The sequence below is a fragment of the Buceros rhinoceros genome, unplaced genomic scaffold (genome assembly GCF_000710305.1).
Source record: "Buceros rhinoceros silvestris isolate BGI_N320 unplaced genomic scaffold, ASM71030v1 scaffold2087, whole genome shotgun sequence".
Lineage (NCBI taxonomy): Eukaryota > Metazoa > Chordata > Aves > Bucerotiformes > Bucerotidae > Buceros > Buceros rhinoceros.
This window is the reverse complement of record NW_010420242.1, coordinates 41848-67571: the sequence shown is the minus strand read 5'-3', so window position 1 is coordinate 67571 and position 25724 is coordinate 41848. Positions and strand designations below refer to the sequence as shown.

Genomic DNA, 25724 nt, shown 5'->3' with positions numbered 1-25724 from the left:
GGGGACTGCGGGGGGGGCCTCTGAGGGGAGAAGGAGCTGCCCTATGTCAGACACAGCCAGCTCCAGTCAGTGACCGTGGACTCGTCACTGGCTGGAACTGAGCACATCAGCAACACTGGTGGTGCCTCTGTGGTAACTTACTTTAAAAGGGTAAAAATGCTGTGCAGCAACTGTGACAGGAGTGAGAAAAACCCAACATAAACAGTCCCATAGGCACCAAGGTCACTGAAGAAGGAGTTGGAAGAGGTGCTCCAAGTGCCAGAGCAGAGATTCCCCTGCTGCCTGTGAAAAAGACCATGGTGAAGCAGGTTTTTTCCCTGCAGCATGTCAGATCAGATACATACACTGCAGCCTGTGGAGCACCACAGGCTGGAGTAGGCTCCGGGCAGGAACTGCAGCCAGTGGAGAGGAGCCCATACAGGAGGAGGTTTTCTGACAGGAACTGTGGCCCAGGGGGCACCCATGCTGGAGCAGTCTGTTCCGGAATGACTGCGCCCCATGGAAGGGATCTGGACCGGAGCAGTACTTGAGGAACCACCCCATGGGACAGACCCACATTGGAGCAGTTCGTGATGGAATTTAACCCGTGGAACACAGCCAGGCTGGAGCAGGGGAAAAACGTGAAGAGAAGGGATCAGTGGCACCACGATGTTATGAACTGACTGCACCCCTCAATCCCCATTCCCTTCCACTGCTCAGAGGGGAGGGCAGAGATGAGTCAGGAGCAAAGGAGTGAAGTTAATCCTGGGAAAAACGGGATGGGGGGGAGTAGCTTCTCACTATCCATCTCTGATTTTGTTTTGGGTTTTTTTTTAATCGGCAACGAATTAGATTATTTTTACCCAGGGTGAGTCTGGTTTGCTCACAACAGTAACTGATAAGCCATCACTCTGTTCTTATCTTGACCTACAAGTTTTTTCATCTTATTTTCTCTCCCTGTCTTTCTGAGAAGTAGGAGGGAGAGTGGCTTGGTGGGCATCTGGCCACCCGCCTCAGTTAATCCATCACACCTGCTCTGGAGACAAAATTAATCTTCAATGTCTTCCTCAGAAACTTTCTCTAGGAAGATGTCTTGAAGCAGTTCAGGAATTCAGAGACCTCGAAAATTCCGAGAGGTTTTAACGTCACAACTCCACTGAAGCTTCACAAATTGTATCACGGTCTATACCAGAACTATGGCTATCTAAACATCTGGCAACTGCGCTAGCACAGTTAACAACACACTTACGACGTCTGTTCGGATTCAGTGTATATGAAAAACAATATGTAACTTATTTAATGACAAAGGAACTACAAAGTATTTTCCTTTAGAAGCTCATAAAGCGATAGGTTTCACATGAACGGTACTTCAAAAGACACATCTTTACAACATGAGTAATGTAGGAGCTAAGCAGGGCTCATCAAGCCAGAGACACACAATGCCAGCATAGCTATTCAGTTTTCTTTATGGAAATGCATATTTAGAACTAGTTGAGTAACTCTTTATCAGCTGCTGTAGCATATATTTATTAATAAATAAAAACTGATTTATACTTTTCTCTTTTCCTGTATTTTTTGTGCATTTTTTGTTAACTTTTATTATTATGGAGGGTCGCCAACAGAAAAAAAAGACAACAGAGCCAGACCATCTCTGTTTTATCTTTTCTTAGTTGCCTGAATGGACATTAAACCACTGATAGCCATAAATATATTTAGAATACATTGTAAGATATTCCTACTTAAACTGCTATTTGGTTGATCCCAAATCAAGGGCACAATGAACTTTCCTAAAAATGTTTCTCCAATTCTGTGCTCAAAAAAAAAAAAAAAATTAAAATCTCCAAACTACTCCAAAAAAGAAATTCTCAATTTTTTATGAGATTTGACATAGGTTATTTGACACAATTTTCTCAATCTGTTGTAACTATACAAAGAGAGTTTTGAAAGGGACACTGGGAAATTATGCATCCAATTCCAATGATCTCTTCCCAGATTTAACTGTAACAGGTCTCAAAAAAAATAGAAAGAATGTAAATTATCAGCCAAACACATTTAAGTGCAAAACCCGATACGGTTAATACAAGCACAGTTAATATCTCAGTTAAAATCTAGCTATTCGTCTGAAGTATACATTTTGTTTCAAGTGTTGCAATATAAACAGTGAATAGGCCACATTTGTCTGGAAATGGGTAGTATTTCTCCAAACGACATAGTTTCACAAAATTCTGCCTCTGACATCTACTGGAATTGACAAGAATCATATCATTTGTATGATACCTGGTGTGATAGATATCATACCAGATTCTAAATGCAAAAATGCATCACATTCTAGCAATGATTTCATAATATTTTCCTTTTTGGTGACTGAATTGATTCCACCTGAGGGCATATTGGGGAGTTTTGTCCTTTGTCCTCAGCTTTATTTGTGGTAAGATGTACCCAAGCATCATACACACTTTATTCTAATTTCCTGCTTAACTTTTCAACTCCTAATAGCCAGAACGTTGGCTCACAACTAACAGCTTCTAACTAGCACCTGGTTCCCCTCAGAGAATCTTCTTCAAGGGTCTCACTTCATAATTCCATCCATGAACTTAAATCCAGTTCAGAGATTTTGCATTGTGACTTTCTGAATCTTCTTACTACAGAATTCCATAGCTTTCCTGCATGAAGGTATCTCCAGACTCAGATTATCTAGTTTTTTAGTTCACTCCAGAGGATGTATTCCAGTCAACCAATAGTTAGCAGACATCTGTCAAAATAGCTGCCATCCCTTCTACCAGTTTGTCTACTGCTCCTCTTCTCCCAAATGCCATGCAATGAAACAGAGTCAGCAGCTCTTGGTCCTCTGTTCCTTATACAGGCATAACCCAGCCTTACAGAAAAATTAAACAAATAGACCTTCAGCATGAGAGCCTTAATCATGTCTATACGCTCCATAATCTTGACCTTCCCTACGATGACTGGGTATCACCAACACACGATTACTAGTCTGTTTATTTGACTAAGAAAAGGAACATCAGTCAAAACATCTCACTCAAAGCATGCAGGCTTAACCAGTTAACAGACTAACAAGAAACTCGCATCAAGACACAAATATTTTCATATCCCACTACACAGGTTTTGGCAATTTATGCCAAAGGAATAAACTCCTCAGTGTAAATGGAATAAAGTCATGCAAAATTTGTATTTAACAGAGATAAATTCATGCAAAATTTGTATTTAAGAAATCCTCTAATAATTGAAGAAAAATGTTTATCATTATCATTCTAAGCTGCTAAACTTCCAACACAGACACACACACACACACACTCACACATAGTTATTGGAACCCACAGGCTACTGATGTGGCAGTTTATCAAATGTAGCTGTAATGAAAGATAAATATTACAGGCAATTCGCACTTCATGAAAGGATAAAAGTGTCAGTGTGTAGGTACCAGTTTTACTGCAGGCCATAATCAGCAAGTAAACGAAAGTGCAAATGTCTGAAAAGTTTATAGCCCTCTATGAAGGCTTGCTCTTGTCACGTATTGATTTAGGTTTTCAGAGGACTTTGCCAGTGTTAAACAAAGTGAGTGTTTGTGAACTTAGAGGACATGTTTTACCCCTGCCAACAAAAGTTGCCTCAAGCTAAATGTGACTATGTTCCCATTGCTTTAATATAAGAAAATGGAAGAAACTGTTCCTTACACAACTATTTTCTTCTTAAACAGAGGGCAGTCCAGTGTGAATGTTTCATATTCTCCACCTTCTCCGCAAACATGGACTCCGTATTTCTCAGAAAGCTAACACAAAAGGGAAATTAAAACATGTATTACATTAAAGCAGTCTATTAAACATATTTTGCTGAAAATTTCTGTGTGCACTTTCTAAAAAACTAATACAAGGCTGAAAAAAACTAAATACCATACAAAGGATGCTTGAATTCTTCATATGCATATTAGAATGATCTAAAAATTACCAATGTGCTATATTTTAAGTAGAACTGGCACTGTAACTTTCAGATAAACACAAATGAATTCCTAATCCTTCTTCCTCTGTGGCCAGGAAAGACTCCAGTATTTGTCTACCTTTCTTTATCATAGGTAGTCCACTTCTGTGAGAAGCTTGTACTGTAAATCAAGACAAGCAGCAGCATGTCTCATACAAGTATACAATGAACACAATTTTTGACAACACCTTCAACAACTACATTCTATATTTTGGTAAATATCCAGACTTTCAAAAAATTCTAACAAAAAGAACCAATGAGAGTTTTCTCAGACAAAACCAAAAAGCTAAAGCAAGATCTAAAGAGGTAGCAACATGCTGTTTCCTTTATAAATTGTACTGAATATAATTTCTAAATCACCATTTACATATATGAATCTTTCTGAAGCTCTGAATATCCCACCAAAAAAATTAATTAAATAAACCAATACATTCAAAATAAGAGACATGACTATCTTAATTATTCTCTGCTTTATGAGCAGCTGTGGAGCAGAAGCCAAAGTTCTTTTGCTGGAGTAAGGAGGGCACAACTCCCGCACAGTGAAAATGATAAAAGATCTTTCCAAGTGTAACCTTTCGATGGTCAATGCAAGGAGTGACTGTTTACAAGTCACTGACAAAATTGGTAGCTCTGCCTAGAATAATTATTGGCAATTATCATAGAATCACAGAATGTTTTGGGTTGGAAGGGACCTTAAAGATCATCTAGTTCCAATCCTTCCACTAGACCAGGTTGCTCAAAGCCCCATCCAACTGGGTCTTGAACACTTCCAGGGATGGGGCATCCACAACCTCTCCAGACAACCTCTTCCAATCTCTTACCACCCTCATAGTGAAGAACTTCCTCCTTACATCAAATCCAAATCTACCTTCTTTCAGCTTAAAGCCATTAACCCTCGTCCTATCGCTATGTGTCTTTGTAAAAAGCCTCTCTCGTCTTTCATTAACATTGAATACTCAAAAGATGTCGGAAATCCCCTGCAAATGTTTTGTGGGAAATCCTCGTTTTCAATGTCGCTGGCACCAGCATCATTATTGACACCAATTATATAAGATGCTAAAGGATTTTCAGTTCCCACTAATGTTAACAGGAACTGAGGATATCCAGGAGCTTAATGTTCATTTAACAAAGTCATCAATGACATCAGAACTTTGCCTTTCAGTCAGAGAGAATACTAACATTTTTTGAAGACCAATTATTTTGTTTTGTAAATTGGATGTTACATTCGTAACAATATGACAGCTTAGACTCTAAATTTTATGATTACAAAATCTGCCTTCTAGGTCTGATGAGCCAGAAAACAGCAAATTTACAAATTACACTTAAATAAAAATGCAAGTCCAACTCAAAATCCAAAAGAAATATATGATGAGAATATCCTCTAGACTACACAAAATTAACTTTAACTCAAAAACCCAGTGAGACACAAGGTACAGAAATAATCAGCCCACACATCACCTAAACAAGAGTTTCTTCCTATCGTAGGAATGAAACACAAGGATTAAAGCTGACTTTCTCATTTAAGTTTAGTAATCAAAGATGAAAGAAAAGAATTCAAGTGATTCCTATTTCAAGTTAAGACTTTGTTCCCAGACAGAAATTGTAACACTTAGTAAATTCTCTGTAATTAAGGAAATGCTCTTTACATCAAGAAGTACTCATCAACTTGTAAGGCAAGCATACAAAAGACTAAACATTTTATTGTCCATTAGCAGAGACAGAAGTACAGACAAATATAACCATAATCTGCATTTACCAATCCAACCAATTCTAAGGAGAGCGTGAGCAGCCCCTGAGATCTGGAAAGTTGCCAATGAATTCTTTAGTGTGAAAAGCTCGGGCTCTGGGTATATAGGAAACAGCGCGACACAAGAGCAATTTAATAATTTAGTAATTATGTAGCAACCATTCATCAATAATTGATCAAAGACCCATCTCTTAGAATAAAAGCAGCAATTCAAGAACCATCCTTGCCACAATGACGATGTCCCTAGCCAGTAAAATTCACTGACAGAAGTATGGGTTGCAGATCATTATCGTCCTTTGTAAGATCAACCTTTTGTATGTGAAGTCAGAAAAAAAATTGCAAAGTTAAATCAAAGTTTCTCCCAGTCAATAATCCTCCATTTTTCTGCTGCTACATCAGCAGAAACACCACAGCTTTATGTCAGCAATTACTGTCATTTCTCTTGAATATATAAATTAAAGTTAATCAGAAAACTGAAAATTTAGGTAACAATTTATTTTTCCAAAGTTAAATAATTCACTGGATTAAATCAGGGCTGGGTTGTGAGTTTGTTGGTTTGTTGGGTTTTTCTTCTCTAATCAACATTGACACAGCTCTTATAATGCCTCAACAAGAATTTTTTTTCTAAAAGGAAAACTATTACTTCATGCTTATTTCTTGTACATCCAAAAGATAAATTACAATAGACACATTAGAGTAATAGAAGTGGATTTTGATTTTACTGCCTGTTCCTTAAGATAAACTTTTAGTGTAAAAAGAAGTAAGTAAAGTCCTAATTCCTGATCTGTAGTATCAGAGAAATTAGATTTTGTGAATACGTCCTAAAATGGAAACCAGGGTATATTCCCTACTGATTCCAAATGAATCAACGTCATGCACGTTGTGGTTCAGTATCAAAGACCCTCATATTCAACTCTGGCATTTTTCGGGGCACTGAACTTACGCAAATATAAACTGGTTTTCAACAAAACTAAAGACTACTCAGAAAACTATTTAATTCATTTCAAACAGAATCGCAAAAATTCTCACAAACTTGCACACCACACTAGGGGAAAAACTCCATACCTAGCTGAATAAACAGTTGTGCAAAGTAACTTTAGATGTCAATGGAGAACCCAAAAGTGAATCCCACAACAGGAAAAAGCATAACTTCTCAAAGAACGACGAAACCTGACAAATTCCAAGGAATTTTTTGCAAGATTTGAAATTATTGGTTAGATACTACAACAAAAAACAAAGATACAAGAGTATATAAAGCTGTGATAGTTTTGAGGATGTGCAATGTTAAATATTTATTATGGTGTTTGCTTTGGTATGGTCAGAATATTAAATTTTATCTCTCCTTCTTACTGAAAACTGTAAAATCCTTGCTCTCACATTCTGTCTACCAGAACTTCCGAGGCTGAAGACTTCATTCGTTTGCAAAGGAATATTTTTCACTCCATAAACCTGAGCATTTCACTTCAGTGTTTACAGTTAATGATTTGGTTTTATTAGGCCTTAAAGCCAACTAAATATCCAGTAAAAACAATTTATTTGTACTGACTTTGCCTTTCATAGCGTGCATATGTACAAGAAACAGCTACATGAACAAACAATCAGTTGTACAGTCCTCCCTACGATGGCCTGAACCGGTTCCAAGAAGGGTCAGAGTGTAGTTCTACACCTTAAGCTTTGCAGACACTGTCCTGTTCGTGGTTGTATCAATAAAAGACAGAAGCTGCAAACAGCAGTTTTGAGAAGTATTAAACCACGACAGTAAGAATGTCAGTGAAACCAAGTAAGTAAGAACCATTTCACTTGAGCCATCAGACATCAGGAAGAATACATTTAATTCCCCCAAGTACCAAGTACTTCTGGATTTCTTACTTCACTGTTTCTGTTTGAAATTGAATTATGGTGAAATCAAATGAAGAACACTCCTTAAGTGTATTTTAATTATACCCTATTAACAGAACTAATACTGCAATACTTGATACTACTGTTTCAAAGAAAGTCAAGACTACTGATTCAGCTGAGGCGAGTAGCTACCCATCTGCAGCCACTGAAGTGGCAACTTAAATTTAGGTTACAGACGCTTTCTGCAAATGCAAGGGCTGTACTTTCCTCCTTTTGGCTTATTTAACTAGTCCTACATAAACATTAATTCATCCAAATGTGACCAACCAGTATGGAATTGATCTTAGAGTAAAGCTGATGCTTCTGTTCAATCTGTTCCACAATAAATTGTTCATTGTTTCATGGTTACAAAGATTTATCCCTCCTCAGCTGTCACCTACTAAGATTCTAAAGAAACAGCTCTGACAAACAGAAACACTGCTGAAGTGATCTGCAGTAACAGTCTGGGGAGGAGCCCTTGAATGATTATTGTACTGTTAAACTATGCATTATTTACCTGTGAGTCTGAAGACCTTCCAAACAACGTTTATGGGAATTTACCCAGTAAATCAGCAACCATTTCTACAGCAACATGACTACGCGGAACATGACTTCCCATGTCAGTAAACCTGCTTTTCCACAGCAGTGTTACTCCCCTGCACTATACAGCCTGCCAGTGTCAGAGCAGCCTGTGACACAAACGTGATGAAGACTGCAGCCCCGCAAGTCCAGCAGTGCAATGCCAACAGAGCGGTCAGTCTCCTGGAAGCAGTCTAACCATCTTCACAGGTGGTGAACTGAAACTTGTGGGCTCTGGTTTTCCGTGGCTTATTAGCTGGGCCAAACAGCCATACGAGTACAGCTTCCAGTTCAAAGGCAGCTCAGTGTCCCGTTAGGTTGTATCACCTAATCCAAAAGTTCACTGCTGCTTGAAGTGGTGAGCCCATTCCCTCTTCCTTCCTTTCCTGCAGAAATCCAATCTACCCTTTTCAGAAAGGACAGATTCACTCCCTCTTCCAACGAGTCTTGGATCTTACTGATATCCCTAGATTCAGCAACTATTTACTGTTTAAGTCTACTTTTATTACCAACCTATGAAATAAAACATCCACTAATGTCACAATATGAACAAATATTTTATATATAGGTAATGCATACTTATTTTTGTGTACTCTTACAGTATATCTCTGCCACTGTTTTTTTTTACCTGTACTACAAGTATTTAGGAAGATATTTATTTCCCTACTCCTTCTTTTCTGGAGCAGAAGAAAACCCCTCTCCTTCCCCCCCACTAGTATTCTTGAATCATTGCTGTAGCTGAGATAACTAAAGATGTAAGTGAAGCAAGACTTAAAAGAAGAGGAGAATGAAGGGGATTTTTACATCAGCTAGTTTCTCTGGGGGACAGGGAGAAGGCTTCTGGGCAGATTCTCCAGCAATAAAGCAGAAGCATCAAACTTCAAGCTAAGAACAGGCCAACAGGAATCTCTTGAAGTAAGACTGTTTCAATGTTACGGACCTTCTTTCTTCCTCTTCAGCTTTGCCAAACACCAGTTCTCTATCCTCTCCAGCCATGTAAATGACTAACAATACGAAGTTAAACTCAAGATACAATACTTATTTAACTTCTTTATCTTTCAGCAGCAAAGGAGATTTTTAAAGTTCCTAACAAATTGCAGTTGCTTTTCTCTCTTCTGCAAGTTTACCACGCCTTTAGTTGTTCCAGAAAAACGGCTTTATGAAGCCAAGCTGAGCAGTAACTACCCAGATTAACAACAAAATGTATTTTTAGGAGTTAGCGTGGTTCAAATTTAGACAGCTTACACTGATAAAAGTTACTGCAAGACTCTCTTAATAGCCGAACATATGAATAATTGTGGGGTTTTAACAGGCTCGAGGACAAGGAACGGTGGTAAATTGGCTTTGTCACAGACAATATATGTAAACACATTTGCAGAGCTGTTATTCTTAAACTGTACTTAGCTTGATGTTTGATGCTTCTTCCTCAAACTGAAAGAATAATCGTGTACAAAGTCTGGTCTTCTTTTTTTTCCTGGTTAAACATTTTTTCTTTAAATAAATCTATTAGCTCTGCCTACAAGCACTTTTCTTCACTGAGGACCACGTAACCCTCTGCACAGAATTAAGAGTACATCCTCTGGAATAAACCTTTTGTTCCATTTTTGAAAGGCCCTACTGTATGCAGTCGGACCTTCAGATGGGGCTATCTGTGGGGAGGTTCTGTATCACCCAGGATTTTGCCACTACTGTTCCTTGCTGTGAAAGTCCCTGACTTGCATGCAGTTCTTTAGCTTTATCATATTGACACCCAAGTTAGTGTTCCCTTAATTCTCTTAACACTTGAGGCTTCTTGCCGTTAGTTTTTTTAAAGATGCTGGCACCATTTGGGAACTAGCTGCAGAAAGAATGTTTTTCATATTCAAACTGCTCATCAGAGGCTTAAGATCCCTGTCTCAAGCTAAGCCTTGGCTTACCACCTAAGTTCTGCAAGTAACTAAGTAATTTCTCCCTCTATACTTTTCAATTGCAACTTTACCCATGTAAGTATCCTTCAAGTAATACTCACCTCCAAAAGATAAGGCTCCATTTGCTCCAGGGTTTTTCCTAGATGCTTATCTGGATCTAAACCTGAAAAAAAAGAAAAAGTGTAAAGCATTTTTATAAAGTACTGTTATGACATCAAGAAAGGCCTCTTTTTATTTTATTTTTTTTCCCCCCACACTTGGTCAGAATTTTTTCTTATCCCATCTGGGCAACTGGTTTCCATGTTTGAGGAAAAATAAGGTCAGTTACCTCTTCACTGCACGTCAACTGGAAAACCTGCTGTTTTCCTTAGAAATGTCACTAATCAGTGAAGCAAAAACGTGGGTCCATGGTAATAAAAATACTACACAGAAGTTACCTCTGAGTCTGAAGCCACCTTTGTAGATACCTATTCAATTAAAATTCAAGTTAATTTTTTCATAGTTCCTGTAAATTACTGGAAGGGACACATAAAAAATTCTGTGCTAAATCACATTGTGTGTGTGTGTGTGTGACCCACAGAAAAAATGGGGTAAGAATCGTAAGAATTAAAACCCATGAAAATACAAAGAAAACTGAGACATATGGAATGCCTTGAATGTTGCACCTTTTGATCCACCACAAAATATTTCATATGGTGGCTACATTTTGATGAATTTTTCTTAGTAAAAACATAAACCCTTTTAACATCCAATAATCCTTTTACTTGCTGCTCGGTGTTCCTGTTTCAGCTTTCTGACTTCATGAGTTTTGTCAGCTCATGGCTGTTAAATGGTTAATTCTCAGGAATAAATCAAACAATTGGCAGAAATCAGTACAGAGATAAAAAACATCCAGGAACAATTGTTTCAAGAGCTGACATCTTCTTCAGCCAAATAAATATCCTTGCTGGATTTGAGATTAGGTGGTCAAGAGGTCTTAACGTATGAAGTAAATAAGAAAAAAACACAAAATTAAGACTTCTGAAAGTGAAACAAATACTGGAAAATTTTCAGGGATTACATTTTTTATGATTAATTATTGTGGTTTGGGTTGGCTTTTTTTTTCTACCACTCGCAATGCTTGTCTATTTTTTCCTACTCTACCGCTTTATACAATAATGGGTATCATTAAAGAGCTGCCACCAGAACGACTCCATTTAGAAGCAATTTCTGAAGTATGTACCTTGCAAAGCACTTTAGATCATTGATGATGAAAGCTGTTACATAAATGTATAGTATACTATTATATAAAGTCATTGCTGAGTTCAAATAGCTGATATGCCTTTTAATTTTTACAATGATGGTCTTGGTATATTTAAATTCCTGTGAAACTAAACCAAGTAAAAGTGAATGAGATCTCAAAACATTAATAAAGTTTTTAAATATTTAATTAAAGCACATTAAAAATTCCCTATCTAAGGGAACACTTTAAAAACTGCTTAATAATTAAAGTGAAACAGGACTGAGCTTTTTTCCTCTCTCTGTTCTTTTTTGGTATTGGTTTATTGCTCTTTATTAACAGACTAAAAATGTGTGTTACTGAATATAAGATAATGATAATTTATGCTTGTGGAAATCATTTTGCAGTATCTGCAGTTCATTTCAATAGTTCAAACGATGTTGGTGATGTCTTCCAACTTGCACCAGTTCAGCATTATGTCCTTGGTTTTAATGGAATAGATATTACGCTAAACAAGCATCTTCTCTTAAAATAAACGAATAACAATGAGTACTCTATTACAGTACTCATTTTGCACATTTACATTAACATTATTCATTGACATATTTCCTTTTTTAAGAAAAGTTACCCCTGTCTGCAATAAAAACAAATTGGCTTCCTTTAAATTTAAACCAAGGGATACACTGCAAACGTGAGAAGGGAAAAAGTTGTCAGAACCAGACACACTAACTCGTTACTTCTTTACAACGTCTCTTTGCTATTAAAAAAGGACAGACCTACTGTTCTGCCCTCCTAATGAACACAAATAATTTTAAAGCAACTATTTTACAAATAGTATACAAAACACGAATAAATCGCCTATGTATATATATACTATGGATAAACTCTTTAGTAACATCCCACACCTACAAGAAAATCTGAGAAAGTGCAACGTATCCTTTCTGTTTCTTAGTAGAATTCTATTTTTTGCTAGCTTGTCTTTCTTCTGAAAAATATTATTATTTCCTTTAGTTTCCACTAGATTTGTATTGTGAGTGAATAGAGATATTCTGCTAAAGGCATCAAGAACCAATGTAACCTGTAATTTGCAGAGCCAGTAATCCACATCTCAAATCTCTAACGGTCTGCATGTATAAATGAAGCTGTATGTCTACTGCTACTATCAGTATAATAAAGTATCTATAACCTGACTCGCAAAACAATTAATATAAATCTATACTTATGGAATAGATTGATTCAGATTCTTACAATGACTTAGACTAGAAAGAAAAACAGGGTATTACAAATTTTTAGTACATTCCATTTAACCACATCCTCTTGTTTTTTTTCTCCATTAAACTAGATGTGAAGAAAGCTGGATGGGTGGATAAACCAACAACAAGGTCCGGGGTCTGGACGATGGTATGTAGAATTAAGAAATTAATTAGGAAGGGGACTATAATTTGCAGCACTGACATCTATTTTACTTAACTTGCATGTATCAATGGGAAGCAATTACAATTCAATTAAAATATTCATTTTTATTACTTTACTGACTGACCTTGAAGTTAATGCCTGTTTTATTTAATTGCATCATCTATGAATAAATGTTAACCCTAGAATGTTATGCCCCATTATTTTCAATGCTTTTTTAACTCCCCAACCGAACTATATCAGTCAATTTATTATGTGCTGTGGAGAGAGCCAGTGGGGCTTTATTTCTTTGAGACAGACCAGTACGTGATTACGGGAACATCTCAAAATATTTGGTAATGCTGTTTTTAACAGTGCTCAGTAAAACAAATCATGCTGTCTTCTCGTTTTGTGGCCTAGTTTTACTGTAAAATCAGTATGTAATAGCACAAACTGTGTAATCACTTCAAAGTAATTGCTACTTCATCTATAATTTCTGACAAATCCACCAACAGGAGCAGAATTCCTTCTTGCAGACATCACCAATGATTGCAGAGCCCTCTTACGCACGTCCACAAGACGAGCGCTAGGAGAGAACTGCAGCAACGTCAAAAGACTGGGGCAGAAATTCAGGGCTTTGTTCTACAGTGAAAAAATGTACCAAAGAATATTACTAAAAGGCATTTCACCCCTGTCAGGTTATGCAAGGGAACCATATTTTAAATGATTCACTTTGTACACATGTATTAGTGCAGCATAAAGCCCTCACCTGGAGGGTAACTACTTGATATTACTTGCATTTATCACGTCCATTACAAAATCAAGTTCCATTTTCATGGCATTACATTCAGCTAATAAAATCCACATTCTAAAGCTTTACTAACAAGAACATGTTTTATACATGTCCAGGGAGTTAAAATAGTCTTCAGGAAAGTCTTTCAATACAAAAAAATTTCTAATTTCACCTCTTAGCAAAATGCTAAATAAATAAAAATAAATCATAATTATTGGTTTTAAGAAATGGTGGGACAGAAAGTTCTTCTGAAAGCTACACTGAACCAAACTCTAACCCATAATACATAAACCCATTGTGAAAGAATCACTACCACACACCCCTATCCAAAAAATATGAGTTAACCATTATCTGTTTATAAAATAGGAGAAAAATCTCTGTCCTTTCCTGACTAACCAACGTTACCATTCAAAAAGCACATCTTATTCCTCTAACACTTCTTCCACTGAAAAAGGTTAAAACCAAACATCCAAAATTGCTATTTATTACCAACCTTTTTGAAATGTCATTTACAGAGAATGAGCATAGAATATCGGAGAAAAGTTTCAGCAACTTAGAGTTCCCTTCTTTTTTCCTGACTTCTTGAAAAGATTAGTAACTGCCATCATCATGAATGTCAGGAACCAAGACTTAGCTTCTAATGGTGGAGGGCAGTATAATGCACAATAAGGCTTTGGAAAGATCCTGATCAGTTGCTCACCAAAAGCAGATTTCTTTTAAATAAGAAAAGAAGCAATGAAAAGTTTTCTAGAACCAAAACCAGTCTTCTCTCTCTCTTCAATTTCAAGAAAAAAAACAGGGTTGACAAGGAGCTGATGGGATGTTTAAGGTACGAAATATGGAAAGAAAGCAAACAACTGTAAGGGATAGATGCAGCCACTCATCTTAGAATTGGAACAGAGAAAATAGGGCTATTTTTGAAGGTAAAATCCTGTACTTTGAATGTGTCTTTTAATTTTTTTCCTGAGTAACCAATACAAAAGATTTCCAAGAAACAGCATCAAGCACTATTCTTTAAATGACGCAGAATCAAAGAGTATGTTTCCAACAGCACAGGAAAAGCCCATACACAAAAGGATTAGTTGGTAAAGCAGGTTTATTCCGCAGGAGTGCAGGAATGTCAGATACTCTTCACGATGTCGGAGTGCATCTGCCACAGAGATACTAAGGCACTGTAAATCTACACCTTAATTTGCCTTGAGATAAATTATTCTTGGTGTCGTATTCAGCTTTCATTTCTATGAAGAATTGGGAAGTGAACATTTTGTCTGGAAGCGTAACTTGACAGGTTCATAGTTGATTCTTAACTTCCTCATAACCTTCACACAAGGAAGGCTGTATAACCATGGTGAACTGGACAGATTCCTTGAATTTCATTTTCCAAAACATCGATAAAAAAATTGTATAAAAATGAAGAAAAGCAAAGTGCAGTAAGAACTGGATATTTCTCCACCCCTAAAAGATTTGAGGTGAATATAATTATAATTTATTGTATAAAATCCATGCAACTTCATTATGTGCCTATTTCTATTTTCTCTTTTTTCTTTTCCTTTTTGCACGAGGTGATTTATCCAGTGTGAGAATAGTGCAGGGATGGAATCTGAAGATACAGTAACTCTTTTCAGGCAAAGAGGTGAAGGTATAAAATGTTAATCCCAAAGTGGTTCTAGCATATGTTTCCAATGCAGTATTTAGGATCACAGTTTTATCTTCTTTCTCAAAAGTTCATAAAGTATTTTTTAAACTAGGTTAGTCTGATGTCATCAGATTTTAGAATTCTAAGAGGTAAAAGGCTCTAAACGTCTTCATTCCAGCGATGTTAATTTTATCTGCAAACTCTTGTGATTTTTTTAACATCAAAGTTATTTGTGTTCCAGTTACATCTAGGATTCAAAGCAACTTAGCGCTGCCATTCCTGGAACAGAAACCTCAATAAGTCTTTGAAGAAATTTTGTATTGTTTCATCAAATAACAAGGCAGATACTTTTAAAACTCTAAGATGTTCGTAGTTTAAAAAGAGATTGTGGAAGAATTGTTTAATTACAGCATTAAACTGCTTTTAATCAAATCCAAGACTCCACACAGCAAATGGTTCAGCTCCTTGAAAATACTGCCCCAACCAGCTTCCTCTCAGGACCTTCAATGGACTTCAGAGACTTAAAACAAAACTTACTCCAGGTTTGGTTCATACAGCCACATATGTATGACTTCCCCAAAATAAGTCTGTTTTCAGTGTTTTTAAATTCATCATACTAAAATGTTTTGAGTAGAATTACTTTAAATAAAAGTAAAATTAACCTATTTAATTCAAAGCGTTCACCATTCCAACCAGCACCATCGTTTGGATAAAAAAGGATGTGCTCTTTTGTCTCTGTTAAATAATTCTGGTATTTCCATGCTTTGACCAGTTCTAGTGCTATTAAACTTTGAAGAAAAGGATTGAAATTTGATTCAGTGGCAGAGAAAGAGGCACAGAGCAAGTGGTAAAATTTGTGTCACTTTCATTAAATCTATCCCCACACAGACAAGTCATAAACCTTTAAAAATCACAGGCCCTAAAAGGATCAACGGAGATTTCTGACCAGGGAAATCAGCAGGTCACCTGAAAAAGGGTAAAGGCCATGGTAGAAATAAAGGATCGCATTAGGACAAGGAGTCTCATAAAAGCTCAACTCAGAGAGAGCTGGAAAGCAAGCTCCTATGGTTCTAACTACTCAGACATGCCTTTAAAGGTCTGAGTTTATGCTTTGTTTCAGAACAAGGTCTGTGCTGTGAATGTGCATCCAGAATTTAAACCTTACCAACCATTAGAGAGCAGCAAGTAATATTCTACTACTAACAAGACACCACTTCTCCCTCTCGATTTTCATTCTGTTATTTCTGCTTTTGATATCTCTTACTAAGCTCTTTTTCTTCCATTATTTTTCAGCTCAAAGTTCTCTGACTATTCTTGTCTCCGTCGCTAGAACCCTTTCTTCCCATTCTCTTTCACTTTATGTACCTAATAGTCCATTCGCAGCCCGCTGCTTCCATTTCCCTTTTTCTTTAGATGATCTCATCTCCCCAAACTGCAAAGTGATCTTTCCACTCCTAAGCCATTTCTCTACAATTTTGTCTGTTTCGACAACTTCTGAAAAAGTGCTGCACTCACTAATGTCACCTTCCAACTACTTTTTTCAGGCTCATTCATTTTCCCACTCTTTCTTCTAACTCCTGTAATCTGCTACTACTGAAATATATACTACTGAAAATATCAACAATTTTCCCAATCTCCAACCTATCTGCTCAAGAGACAGCAAAAAGGGAAGAGAAAATATTTCTCTCTTTTTTCTAGACCCACGTATGCAAACTGTTACAAAATCTCATTTCTTCTTTTTCTGTAACACACTTTATTTTCAAACATTTCTTTATACTAAAGAAAAGAATATTGAGAGAGCCCTAAAAGTTCTTTCCAAATGTCCTGATACACTGGTAATGATGTATCTGTCATTCATACCCAAGCATCAAGGCAAATAAGATTCCAAATGTGAAGATTATTTTCTTATCTTATTTTTCTAACCTTTCAGCTATGCTCTGAAACAAAACTTTTCTTCACTTAAAAGTCCATTCCTGGTTCTCTTTTCTCTTACTCATCTCTTTTGCATCATACTCTCGTTAAATCCCAAGCTAATTTTGATTGAGTTCTGGTCTTGCACACAACTCCCATTTTTCCAGGTTAATCTTTTCCCCACATGAATCTTTTCCCTTAGTAAAAAAAAAAAAAAAAAGGCCTGAGCTAAAATGGCCCCTGTGTTACTTCATAATTCCTTCCAAGTTTTTTTGTACAAGGTCTGGTGAACAAACAGGTGTGGTGCCTTTTCTTTTTCTAAATAACAAGAATGATGTAGATAAATGAAGTAGTAGACAAATGTATTTGGGAACAAGCCTACGGCAAAAGAGTCAAATACACTTAAAGTCTGAAGGATCAACTAAGCTTTGGAAGCTTTGTTTGAAAATTCAGTGACACGAACATGTGCTAGATAGAATTCAAGGATTAGAAGGGTAAAAGACTAATAAGAACATCTTTACTGGAATATGTGATGGGTGCAAATTTACAAATTTAGAATCTGAAAAAATTCCAATAAAAACTAATTAAAAGCTATCATACATGTATACCAGATATTTTATCATTGTTCAAGGATAAATTTTCTAATGAAATGCTACTTTTTAGAATATATTATTCTAATAGAATACACTATCAATAAAATTCGACAATGTGAAGAAAAATATTAGGCATTTTATGTTCCACTTCAAAGCATGATAAACAGAAGAAGCCTTTTTCACATTAATAAAATGAAATGTCATCAAGAGGAAAGGTTGTGTAGACGAACATAGATTCCATTACAGTTCCAGTGTCGGGAGAATAGAAAAAGCAATGGAACAATCACCTCTAAATAAGCTGAACTAGCTAAGAATAATGCCAATGTGTAGTTTATTTAGAAATAAGTAAATAAATCGTTACAATATGGAAGAAAACGAGTGAAGCCTTGTATTGATTTCTTAACAAAGTGTTCCTCAATTTTGTTAAAAGGAAGCAAGTATGTTCCCCTGTGACGATGATGTAACAAGTTCCTCAATTTCCTCAATAATGATGTTAAAATTGCTCAGTACCAAAAACCAGACACATTTTCAAAGAACAGTGTTCCTTTCCACTGCAAAGGTGATGTGCTCAGACAAAACTCGCACAACCACCAATTTTACTTCAGGATATGATCTGACACTACAGCCAACCCAATTTAGTGGTAAGCTTTCTACCAAAGGCGAGAGTTTTGTCCTCTATGCAGCCACAGCGCCTACGCAGCAAGTCCCCTGCACACACCAAAAGCAGTTCTTCACCGCTGGATCACCAGCTGCAGCCACACAATCACTGCAGCTTTCACCGGGGCAGAAGCAAGTAGAGACTTGTGGATTGGAGGAGTCAGCTAGAACAGGGCAAGACAGATCAACTTTTTGGCAGCCTCTCACTACTAGATCAGTTTATCTATAACACTAATCACAGCCTCAGGAGATTAAGCAGGAACTGTGTGGTGCTAGTTCTTTTTTAATGCACTACTTTATACGTAAATCTCACTTCAGTGAAAATTAATGGGAGAGTGGCTATCAGTTTCAGTCAGTCAGGATTTCACTTCCGTGCACTAGTGGCATGCAGATAATGAACAATAAGGCAGACAGCTAGCTGCTTAGGTTTAAATAATAAAGAAAAGCTCCATGACCTGGTCTCATTAGCCCAAGAAGTAACATCCTCTCTCTCTAAACTAAAAGCTCATCTACAAAAACATACACACCCCTGAACTATCAGCTTCTCAGAGGATTCTGTGTGCAGCAGGAGTACACCAATCTTCTTGACCTTGTGAGGCAAGCATCAAGATCTTCTCTCCACAAAGGAGACTCAAGTTAACTATACGTACTTCAGACAGCTTATTTTAGAGAAGGAACTTTAGGATTTGTTGACAGGCAGTAGATGGCAATGGCCTCCTAGGGACTCATTACTCTGTTGTTGGAAGGAAATAGCCTGGGTAAGCAAACAGGGCCCACAGCATCTCAGAATTTAGGCTTCCACACTCCCCATGATTTCAACTCTACCCACAGCTGAGTCTCTAGAAGCACTCGTAGCATCTGGACCTAGAAGACAAAGGATGTTGCCATGGCATGAGCCCCACTTGAAATGTAGGCTGAGGACCACAAGCTGATCAGCCCTGATACAAAAGTTCAGCTTTTCTTATTCTCCAGCAGTTCAACAGTGTTATGGTATCATTTCTCTCCTGTGGTCCAAAGAACAGCTAGAAGTTAGAAACATAACTTACCTGTGAAAGAGCGCTTCTTTTTCAACTAAGTATTTCTATTACTGATCTCATAATTACAATGTTTTTTAATTAAGATATTTAATTCAATAATAAACCTACATATATCTATATACACACTGGGAAGAAGCTGCAATATATGAAGTAAATAATCAATAATATTGATCCCATAAAAGATAGAAGTTTGAGCTTATATTCTGATTTTGACTGAAACACTGAAAAAGCAACTTTTTTCCTCCACTTTCTCAAGCTAACAATGTGCACTTAGAAAACTTACCAGAGGTGAATTTTTCAAGAAAGATTAGAATCACGGAGGACAAACCACTTTAATTGCATGACATAAAAACAATTTCAATATTCTCATATCTATGAGTACTGATGTTTGTCATATTTTAAAATGTGTAGTGTTAATTCTCAAGAAGATTTAGGTATAGTTAACTACACAAATGAAGTAAAACTAAATAAAACTTGATGCTCAGTTTTGAGTGAGGAACCTAAAGATTCCTTCCAAATTTAACTTTTTGCCTTCTCTCCCTTCCACCTGAGTATTACACCTTGTCCTGCAGTGGAAGCAATTTGCTTTACAACGTGGCACAGATAAGACTAGTACATAAAGTTACCAAGATTAACAGTTGAATCTGTCATAAGCGTACTCTGCAAGTTAATTAGTATTTTAATCCATAAAACATGTCCAGAGAGCAAGGATCTCAGAAACTCATCTTATCTTTGTGCAATATTACACTGTCTCTGTTATATTACACGGCCTCTCATGAGCAATGGATATTACTGGCATTTCAGGCACACACGTGTTAAAAACAATCAATAACTTCTTCTATTTTAGCTATGACTGAGTAACCTCATCTTAACTTTCTGGGATTTCCACTGAAGAGGGGTATATTTCAAATATGAAAGTGTCGTGCATCATACGGGCATCTTTGGCAGCAAGAAAATGGCACTGAAGATAAACATGCATAAGTAGCTTTCATTTTTTTAATAGCTCAGGTTTGCTGCTGGATCATGCAATGTTTTTTTCTTTCATCATTAAAGCCTCTGAAATATACTCTAAAGGGAAGAAAGCTGATCTCCTTCTAGATCAACACGAGGCATGTGAAGAAGGCTTGCTAACAATACTTTTGCATGCAAGTGAGAGCAATTGGTATCCCATCTGGAAAAGCACACCACTCTGAGATAGAAAACTCTTGCCACTGGCAAAGTTTATGGCATTAATTTGTAATGGTAGATTTAGGGAAATGTACTAAACTAATGCTCATTTACTTGCATAATTACGTGTTTTCTACATAAAACGACGGGCTTTTACCTTGCCAATACTGGCACTGAGTTAATGGAAAACAGGACAAGGCGGGTGTACAAGTATGCCAGCGCTGATGAATGTCAAGCTCAGGTTACAGATTTGCTTCTTGCATTAACATCTGTACAATGTACCATCAAATGCATTATCCTTCAGACTCTTAAATCTGTTATTTTAAATATTTTCATTGCAGTTTAGCTTTGATTATTAATCTAAGAGGCAAAAAGTTAAACTGTATCTTATCTTCTTTGCCACTTGGTATGTTAAACAGCCTTCATACCTTAAATCCACTTTAATAAGGCATGCAATTATTAAAGCATTACAGAATGGCCCCAGAGCACACAAGCTCCATTAAATTTGCTTACATCTAATTACATCTGCCTGAGGCAGGTGAGAAATTGACTCTGATAAGATCTTTCTTTTACCTGTAGCCAAAAAAAAGAGGAAAAAAAACCCTACAGAGTGATTTTCTATCTAATTGCTATCTACAACTATTTATGGTATTCACTCATTCAATGAATAGCCCACAAAGCACTCTTTGTGCACTAACTAGTGCATTTTATGGGTGTTTTTAAGACTAGAATACAAAAGACAAGCTTATCTTGCTTCAGGCATAAGACAGGTCATCAATGATGTCCACTTATGAAACAGTTTTATCTATTATTTAAATTACATATTTTCTTTTTAAAATAGTTCTGATGTGAAAAAGCATGCTATATGTTCTTTGTGGCCCTTCCCCCGCCTTTCTGTCAGCTTAAGCAATGAAAGCATTCTATTTGACTGAAAAATAACATAAACATACTTTACGTGATCTGAAAACTATTCTTTTAAAAAGGTTTGGGTTTTTTTTTTCCAATTTAAAAAAGAAGTGTTTTAGCGTAGAAAACACAGCATTTGACTCGTTTGTAACTGGCCTTCCAAAATTCAGGAAAACACTATTAAATTGCATTGCTTGTTACCTACAAATGATGGAGGGATGTGCTATTTCTAATCATTCTCATCCCACCAGCAGCCCTGGCAGATGCTAGAGAACAATACAGGGGGACCATCATAACGATCATGTAAAAACTAGCTAAAAACAATACCACCTAAAGACGAATAAGGAAACGGGAAAAAAATTAATTAAAAAAGTAATGGAATTCATCTAGTGTAAAGGGATTATAATTCAATTCTTGGTTAATATTTAAGGAGAAATTAATTTGTTCTAAAGCATTCTTTAAAGAAGACAGACAGGAATTCGATGTGAAAGTTGCCCAGGTAAACCAGCCACTGGACTTCTATTGCAAGTTTATACAACACTAGTTTTAAACACACATTTTAACCAGTGCCACCACTGACGCTCTTGTATTACACCAGCCGTTCCATTGTGCAATGGAGAGCAAATCTGTGGTCAACTCACAAAGAAAAGGTCCTTTGCTCATACTTTATGCTTAAGAGCTCGTTTGACACTTGTAAACCGCATAGAGGCTGTAATGAATGTTCTGTACCATTAACATGTTTCTCATGTGCTTCTTTGGGTTACAGAGCACATCATTCAATAAGCCTTCCTATGAAGCTTCATCTGACTTTACCTCTACATTCAAAGGAGAAACAAACAGATAATCTTTCATATTGACCTGCTTCATTATACAAACCCCATTTTACATACCTGCCACTGAAAAGACATTGCTTTTCTGGTATACTAAAGAACAGCTCTGCAGATACCATTATTTTGAAGCCAATGAGGAATTATTTCTGTTTGCTATATGCTTTACCAACTCAAAAACAACAAATGTTACACAAAATGTTTTTCCCTCATATAATTACATCTTGTTTGATGTTAATTCGTTGTATTTCTATTAGAACTTTCACGGTTGCTTTATAATATCCTATCTATAAACGGCAATACTCTGAACCCCTGAATTATGCACGCATCTTTACTGCAAATCAAAATCAAACTAGAACCAAAAAATTGTAAAAATTGTGCTAGGAAGAATTACTTTCCAGCTTTTCCATGTCTCCTGTAAGAACGACTTGCATACAGGTAAACTAATTATGCAGACATCATGACTGTTATTCAGTCATGTATTTTTTTATTATTTTCTCCATATTAACATTTCATATCCTACAATATAGAACAAATTTTCTGTTTTTCGGTTATGTGGTGGATTTTTCCATGGGAACTTTCAGTAGACAATATTGCTCAGAATCAGAATACGTACCAAAAGCTGCCACTTTTATGATTATGGCTTGAATGTTAGATGATATCATTTCTTTAAGAAGTATTTCCTGGTTCCGACGCCAAAGGTAAGCTAAAGGCTGAAGATTAAGCCTTCTGCATCTTAAAAACAAACAAAAAACTTGATAAAGCCAAGCATTATGCTTTTACACAGCCTGATTCACGCAAAATTAAATTAATTTCTCTCATTCCCTACCTTCAAATAATTTTTCTTCTACAATTTCAATTACAATACTATTCCTAGATTTCAGTATAAACATTAAATCTAATATATACAATAATGAAATAAACTTGTTCTGACTACAATTCTTCTATGTAAGATGTAACTCACTGATGTAAGCAGATTTGCACAGCAATGTAAGTCAAATCATGAGAAAATGTCCTCCTAAACCTTTGGGGATGCAAACCAATTAACAGGAATTTCAGGAACTAGTACTTACTACTGCAGTACTTCGGAAGTACTGAAGCAGAAATACAGGCTGGGCAATGAGTGGATTGAGAGTAGTCCTGCAGAGAAGGACTTGAAGGTATTGGTGGATAAAAACTAAATATGAGCCAGCAATGTGCACTAACAGCCCAGAGAGCCAACCATATCCTGCGCTGCATCAAGAGAAGCATGACGAGCTGGTCGAGGGAGGTGATTCTGCCCCTCTACTCTGCTCCTGTGAGACTCCACCTGCAGCACTGTGTTCAGCTCTGGAGTCCTCAGCAGAGGAAAGACATTGACCTGCTCAATCAGGTCCAGAGGAGGGCCATGAAGTGGATTAGGAGGTTGGAGCACCTCTTCTAGGAGGATGGGTTGAGACAGTTGCAGTTGTTTAGCTTAGAGAAGACAAGGCTCCAGGGAGACCTTATAGCGGTCCTCCAGTACTTAAAAGGGGCCCACAGGAATGATGAGGAGGGGCTCTTTATCAGCAAGTGTAGTGATAGGACATGGGGTAATACTTTCAAACTGAAAAAAAATAGATTTAGATTAGCTATTAAGAAGACATTCTTCACTGCGAGGGTGGTGAGGCACTGGAACAGGTTGCCCAGAAAGGCTGTGGATGTCCCATCCCTGGCAACGTTCAAGGCCAGGTTGGACGGGGCTTTGAGCAACCTGATCTACCGGAAGGTGTCCCTGCTCATGGCAGAAGAGTTGGAACTAGATGATCTTTAAGGTCCCTTCCAACCCAAACCAGACTATGATTCTGTGACACTACGATTCTGAGTGATTACTTTCACTGAAAGCAGCTACGGCAAGAGTTACCACTTTGTGGTAAATGTGGCACACGTCACTAGTACAACATGCTTAATTTGTTACAATCAACAAACCTGTGATTTGGATCGACACCCAAGGGAAAGATTCATTCGGAAAAACTTTTACAGCTTGTGATGCAAGTAACGACTCGTTAATGTAAATTTAATTATTTGTTTTGATACGTATCATATTCAAACAGCATTTGACACACAGAATTTGATTGTTTATCAAATTATAGAATCACTTTTTGCACTACTGATAGATATCCCTTCTGCAAATTGTCAAGTACCATCACTTTGTGATAAAATGTGTAATGCCTAGTTCCCGAAAAACTCAAAAATATTTAACTACAGGACTAGCTCAGAGCACTCAAAAATTACATTTATTTGTGAGTTATCATTGTTTATTTAATATATGGGCTTTCTCCCATATGTTAGATAGACCAACTAGTATTAGCGTCAAGACTTTATGGTTAAATGGATGTTTAATGCTGACATGTAAATCCATAGGTAGCATCCATATAATCTGATTGGTTTTGTAATTTATTTCTTATATTTTAACAGCGCTCTGAGTTGTGAAACTAACAGAAATATTCCACAAATCTGAATGTGAAGTAGTTCATTCAGGTGCTTAACTTTAGCTAACAAATTAGCTGCTGAATCCAAGTAACTGGGATGGTTTATGTGAAACAACTTTTTTGCAAGAGGTACATCTACGGATCAGTGTAAAATTTTTTTACCACTGAGAGACCTTGGAATTAATCAGGTCTGCTTGAAACATGGTGATGTCCTGTCAATCTTCTGGCTGGGGTAAAAGATCTGAAACCTACAATCAACAAAGCAATCTTTTCTAAAATATGTAGTAACATGATCAGGCAGTCATTAAAGTGTGAGGGAAAAGAAAAAGAAAGAAGCTGTTTCTGACTGCAATTTACCTACGTGAAGTGTAAAGAAAACACCCATGCTGTGAAAGTCAAGTTGGCACAGCATTAAATTCACCATTCTTACATTTCTTAAAGGATTCCAGATATTTGCTTTTATCGTCAACAAATAACTAATGAACACATGAAATTATAATTAATTTTTAACTCAAGGTGGTTTTGTGTTTCATCAGACATATATCAAGAAATTTTTATTTTGGACACAATTCAAATCTTGGCCTATATAATCCACACAATTCCCATTACACAATCCTTTTCTTAATTAAGACTCTTAAAAGTATCATAATCTATCTACATTTAAAGTGTGTGCACAGCGGAAATGACAAATGAAAGCTCCTGATTAATGATAACAGATTTTAGATTTTAAGGAAGTAAAGGGAGATATGCATATAAGGATTCTTTTGCATTTAATTCCTGATAACAACTCACGGGATGTTCCTCTGTATTAAAACTCTGTTGAAAAAGAGAGATACTTGACCTCAACATTGTAGTCACTGGAAATGAGTGAGCTTTCTTTGAAATCAAATAACTGAATCTACTCAAATACTTTCGTATCAAAACTCTGAGTTTCTTCAACAGATCCATGAGAAACCTGAAGAGCAACCCAAAACTCCAGTGTAGTCTCTAACAAATTTTTCCTAATGAACACATGGTTCCAGGAAAAAAAAAAAAAAAGAGAAAAAAAAAAAA

The 25724-nt window shown here is 36.6% G+C and overlaps 1 protein-coding gene across 1 annotated transcript in view; it reads right to left on the bottom strand.

The window, feature by feature from the left end:
• Positions 1–3667: 3667 nt before the first annotated feature.
• Positions 3668–25724, bottom strand: part of DPH6 (diphthamine biosynthesis 6) — a gene marked incomplete at its 5' end in the record, with an annotated part of 60496 nt that continues 38439 nt past the window's right edge. Inside the window, 3 exons of the mRNA XM_010139219.1 lie at positions 3668–3766; positions 10185–10246; positions 22838–22956. Coding sequence (XP_010137521.1) covers positions 3668–3766; positions 10185–10246; positions 22838–22956 — 280 coding nt within the window. The remainder of the gene's footprint in view (positions 3767–10184; positions 10247–22837; positions 22957–25724) is intronic.